Source organism: Merops nubicus, unplaced genomic scaffold, assembly GCF_000691845.1.
Source record: "Merops nubicus isolate BGI_N331 unplaced genomic scaffold, ASM69184v1 scaffold1644, whole genome shotgun sequence".
Taxonomy (NCBI): domain Eukaryota; kingdom Metazoa; phylum Chordata; class Aves; order Coraciiformes; family Meropidae; genus Merops; species Merops nubicus.
In genome coordinates this window covers 6,012-11,825 of record NW_008602046.1, presented here as the reverse complement: position 1 = coordinate 11,825, position 5,814 = coordinate 6,012, and the positions used below count along the sequence as shown (strand labels likewise).

Here is a 5,814-nt window from a genome sequence, read left to right as displayed (position 1 = left end):
GGAAAAACATCAAGGGAATAAAATGCAAAAGCTACTGTTGGTTGCTGAAAGTATGGCAAAACCCTACCCAGGTCTGACCATGCCATGAAAGATTGCTTCAGTCTGAGACTCTGGTTGACTGTCACCAGCACTGTGTCACTCCCAGCATTCTTCAGTGGAGTCTAGTAAGGTGGGACCCAATGACTCATTCTAAGCACAATCCATAATCAGTTTATTTTAAAGAGACAATATAAGGCACGAATTTTTACTTCAATGTAAAAGCTCGCACTTCATTTAAATGTATGGAGATATTTTTTATTTGCAGTTAGAAAACGCTTTCTAGACATTTAGATTTCCTCTTCTATTTGCTCAGAGGAAAAACAATTAAAATTAGTGAAGCTAGGTCCCATGGGGAAGGGTTTGTGCGTTGCTTGATTTGACCTGTTGGGTTAAGCATCTCTTTGTGGCAACGGCTCTTGTTTTGCTTTTAACTCCTGATTATACCTATAGGGGGAAAAAAAACACAACCCACAGACAAAGAATAGAACATCAGGTACAATAACAGTGTCTTTGTAACAATCTGTTCAGCAGAGGAGGTTTAAAATTACAATAATGAGCATAGAAACTCAGGATAAAATAATTTAGCTCATGTAAGGAGTTCCAAATTAATTGTTAAGTTTGCCTCATTCCTTGCCAGAGAACTCCAAATCTTCCTTCAAGAACTAATTTTAAAAAAAAAAAAGAAATGCTGTTCTGCTTAAGAGTGCTTTGATCCATCTGGAACCGACACAATTCAACACTGAAAAGCTGACAAGTGCAAAGCTTATGAGGTGGAGAAAGTCTAGACTGTTTATCAGTCAGACCTACAGCTTTTAAAGAACACTTCAGACCCAGAAACTACAGCTTACGCAGATCATTCCTTAAAATATGCTCTTGCTATACGGAAAAAAATGTTAAGTGTCACTCCCACTCAACTGAAAAACTAACAATGTAGCAAAAAATCTCTGCAATGTTCAATTAATTGTTTAGTTTCTCTTGCCTGTTGCACTGACATTGAGACCTGCAGAATTATTACTTCCTGGTTAAGATGAGGTGGTGTGAATGTTTAGTTAGAGTATGTAGAGTAGCCCTTCTTAATACATACCTCCATATTCGGAAGAGTTGAGAGCCACCAGCACAGCCAACAAAGAAGTTCACAGCAAACAGGCTCCAATTTTTAGGAATAATAACGAGAGAGTACCTTGACCAAATAAGGCCTGTTGAATGCAAGGGCAAGTTTAAAGATGTTAAGTCTTTGAAGTTAAATATTCAGACGTTCCCCTGAGTTTGGTGGGCCAGTTTAAGTAAACAAGTTTTATAACTTCATGTTAGACAACTGCTTTTCTTATAACTAGCCATTTCTTAGTTAAAAGCACATCAAGTGCCAGTGGGATAGCTATGGGTATGTATTCCATTTTTTCCCAAAATAACTGGACAATAAGGTCAATATTGCATAGTCTTAATATCAAAGATCCTCTGTTCTCTACAGCAGTCTAGACCGTAATTCTCCAGCACAGTTACAAGGTAGTGGCATTTTTGCTGTCATATATCCAGCTTGCTGCACAAGCTTAGAAATATAGAATCCACCAGTTGAGAAAGGTTTAAGTATCATGCAAAGTGCACACCACTCTGTCAGATGTCAAAATAAAGTCTCCAGAAGAAAGAAAGTGGTAGGTGTAATTTTGACTTTCAGATTTAGCTGCCACAAGTCCTGTCCCTGATAAGATCTGATAGAACAACTTGAATACAGAATGTTTGTGCCAGTGTGAAAATTCATGGCAGACAGCAGTGCAGCAGTCCATGTACCACTGCTTTCAAGTTCTTTTAAAATATGGAAATTCTTTCCAGTTACATTTGAGTAATTGCCCTACTATTGTTTAAACCCTTAGTCTGTTCTAAAAAAGTCAATATATCCTGGACTGATTTCAAAATTACTTGATGTGAAGCAAAAAACATGAGTGGAATGAGTGGTAAGCTAAGGGATGAAACTCATATCCTAACTTAAGAGAACTTGCTCTGGACAATTCCAAATTAAGACAGATGTAGAAAATAGTTATATAATCACAGAATCCTTACAGATTTAATAACAAGTATATGCCTGTCCTAGAATTATCATAGGACAGCAATAGCAAGAGCATACTATAGTTAAGCCTTTTCTACACAAGTGGATCAGTACTGATGGAGTATTCAGAAAGAAACACATACAGTTTTAAAGAAGGTGCTGTGTAAAAGCACAGAGTAACTTTGGCTTTACCTGTGGCCATTAGTACTGCAGACTGTGCTGTGCTGAGCTTTTCTGCTGGTCTGGTCATATCAGCCATTCCAGCACATACCAAACCCTGGAAAGAGAAATTCAGTGAGCACCAGTAGAGTACTAGGACCTCCTATAACAGATCAAATACTTTACAGGGGGAAGTTGCTTCAAAGCTCAGTGCTTATTCTGTATGCATTATGCAGGAGATGGGATCTATTATATGGTCAGAGTAGGCTCATGTAGACACCATCCACTTTCTAGTCCCCTGTGGTAGGAATAAGAACACAGTTATGGAGGGTGAAACTGGCTTGCCATAAAACCCCAGGCAGTGGCAATTTTATATTAAAGTACAGCTGCTTAAGAAAGCAGCTGAAAAAAATTGTTTTCATGGAACAAATGGAAGTGTACCTAAATTGGGGCTGCTGCCTTAAAGCTCAGGCTAAGATCTTGCTAGTAAAGGTGTGGGTGTGACACCATATAGTCTCTACTCCACCTCATCTGAGGAGGTAAAACCACTTCTTTTCTAATATAATTTCAGTAAAAGTAGAACACTTCCAGGTGAAGCGAGGAACAATTTGGTTGATCTACTTGAGAACATTACAAGCAAACATATGTTGCTTGACTTGTTTTGTTGTCTTACTGCCCTCTACTGGAAACACAATTTCATGTTCATGTTACAAGAGTTCAAAAAGCCCCAAATCCCACACGTAAGAGTGTCTTAATGCTTTTAATTCACTGACTGCCACTAAGGACTCCTTTGGCTCCAATTCAGAAACCAGTTTGATTGATATTGCCGGAGCAGTGCCACGGAGCTACAGACTTCAAGCATGCTTGGGTAACCGCAGTACATGCACCTTCACCATGTCGGGGCAAAGTCATTTTAACTTCTCAGTGAAGAACTTCACTGTGAGCTTCAAGAAGTCTGCCTGCATGTTCACAAAAGAAAAACTATCAGTGTATAAGCTCTCCTGATACAGCAGCAGTTGAACAGCCTGCTCAGAAAAGCTCACTGTATGCTGAGGCTCAAGAGCCTGCTTCCTCAGAGAGCCTCTGAGAAAGGGAAAGGTTAACCACGACTACTGGCAGCTCCTGTTTAGATTGACACAGAAACCAAGCTAGGGCTTAAGAGCATAATGCATTGCCTGTAGCCTAGAAAAAGTTGGTGTTCACAATGGCAAACTTATGAACCAGCTGGCAATAGGGAGAGCAGCTTATATCCTTGCTTGTTATCAAACAAGGAGCTCAAAGAGCTTTATGATTTTAAAGATAATTTATTTTATCTCTACCAATTGTGGGGAATGGACCCTTTTCTCTTTTCCCCACAAACAAGATGCTTTTCAAGCCATCAAAGCAAGCAAAGTGCCTTTTGCCGATTTAGCCAAGGACAAACTGAGACAGACTCAGACAAGAGCATAACAAAGACTGGCAGAAAAATAAATAACAGGCTGAAGAATGCATCTAGCCAATGTTGATTGGCTAATACAGACAGTGACTTCTATAAGAGGAAAGCAAGCTTGCTGAGCTGCCTGGAGCTTCTGTCGGCGAGACTTCTACTGGAGCTGCCTGAGCTTGCCAACACTGCTGCCTGCCGCCTGAGAAGAGAGAGAAGTGTGGGGGGGCCGTCCACAGCTGTTCCCCGGGGGGGGATTGCTGTTCACTGCAGCCTGCCTGCTCCTGGGGGGCCACTATCTGCCAGAACTGGAGCTGGGACCGAAGCTTGCGGTGCCTGTCTGTCTGCCAGCCTGCCGAGTCTACTACTGGGGGGTTGCACTGGCCACCTGGATGCCAGCGCCCCCACAGACCGCCTGCCGAGCTGCCGACTGCATTCTCGCTACGGAGGGACGGTAACACACACAAATCCACATATTCTTTAACGTTTCTGTCGGACTCAACTCCTATCCTTTCTCTTCATTGACTCTACACCTCTCCCAGGGCAGGGTGGGGGGGGTACCCTTGACTTTCCCTTTTGATATACTTAAGACTGCCTTTGCTGAACCTCAACCCCTCAATTTGTGGAGACTTTCAGTAAACTGAATAATTCATACATTAATCGTTAGTCTTGGTAACACTTTGTGAGTGTGGTGAGGGAGTATTCCAATCTACCCTCTAAGATACAGCCCTGCAGTGGCTGGTCCTGTGTGAGAGGCGAGTGCCGTGTGGGCACCCTCACTCTATCGAGAAACTTCTCTGTTTGGGGGGAGGGGGAAGTCATGGAAGCACCCTGACAGCTGATAGCCCACTAATATCAACCCGCGGCACCAATACAACTAGGAGGGGTACAGTGAATCAGGAGGAGGCACATACTTCAGCCATGCACAAACACAGCCAAGCAGTATAACCACTTTCTTCTCCACAGAACTGCACAGGAAGCTGAGAACTACTGACAGGTGAAATAGCCGTTGCCTTTTTTCTCAAGAGTACCTTGTGCTCTGACATGCCTTCAAACTATGAGGCGTAAGAATTGGCTTCACATTCTTCAATCTCAGAAGAAATACATGGTTTAAGAGTTTTGAATTATGCCAGCTCATGCCTACCTTGAACAACAGTTAGTGTTTCATTAGAGAAAACTTTTGTGAAACTTTCAGCAAAGAATACAAAGCAGTTTCCCTCTGCTGTATCCTCTGCATGTTCTGCTAGATGTTATGAAGGCAAATTTTCTTCCTCCCAGCATATTAAAAGTTAGAGCCTTGGTATTAAATTTTTCTGTAGGCTCAAATATTTGCTGCAGATTGCCTTCTGACATCCAGACACCAGCTGGCTTCTTATACTTACCCATTTCATAATAGGTGCCCAGAAAAACACTGTTTTAGGACCTGAGGGACGGAAAAAAAAGAAAAGTTAAATTATTCAGATGTGGCTGTTTAAAGAAAAACTTTCTGTGGGTATTAAGCTTTATTTTTTTAAATAACATTGTGTACATTAGTACAGTTTCTACCACTGTACAACCTCTAGCCCCCTGATCTCATAAATCATCAACTCAGTGCATCAGCTTTCAGTTGTGTAATCAGGCCACCCATTTCTGCAACACAGAAGTAGGATTTTGTATTTCCATTTTTAAGCAAACAAGGACAGTAGAGCAGGCACAATGCAATTATAATTAAAAGAGTTACGCTAAGGCCTAGAAATAGTGAAGACAATCTCTGTCGTTGAGAAGGACACGACACAAGCTTGTGAGCAAGAAGATAATCTTATTGTTCTAACAAGCCTTTTTATACCTTTTCTTAAACATATGTGTCTATATATGATTGGTTTAGTCAAGGATCAACAGTTCATGATTGGACAACTTTTCTCTGCTGTAACTTCAAGAAACTTCCTTTATGTGTTCCTTCTGGCAGCCTGGCAGTTTCTTCTGGCAGTCCCGTATCTTTTTTACTCCGCTGCTCTCAGTAGTTCCCAGCCTCTTCAGGGATACACGGTTATCTGCTTGCGTTCCGATCCCTCGGACCAGACGAGGTTCTCACAATGCCCCCTTTTTGTATTTGTGCTACAAAAACTGCCCGTGCTATCCGCTGCAGGGCCCTTTGCAGCAGAGACACAAGACA

General features: G+C 41.7%; 1 protein-coding gene across 1 annotated transcript; it reads right to left on the bottom strand.

Annotated features, from left to right (window-relative positions):
* Window positions 1–249: 249 nt before the first annotated feature.
* Window positions 250–5,098, bottom strand: MPC2 (mitochondrial pyruvate carrier 2; the record flags this gene model as incomplete). The annotated part of the gene is made up of 4 exons (XM_008938182.1): window positions 250–483; window positions 1,124–1,235; window positions 2,273–2,357; window positions 5,045–5,098. Coding segments are annotated over 4 exons (306 nt in total), but the record flags the coding sequence as incomplete, so codon positions are not given.
* Window positions 5,099–5,814: the final 716 nt, after the last annotated feature.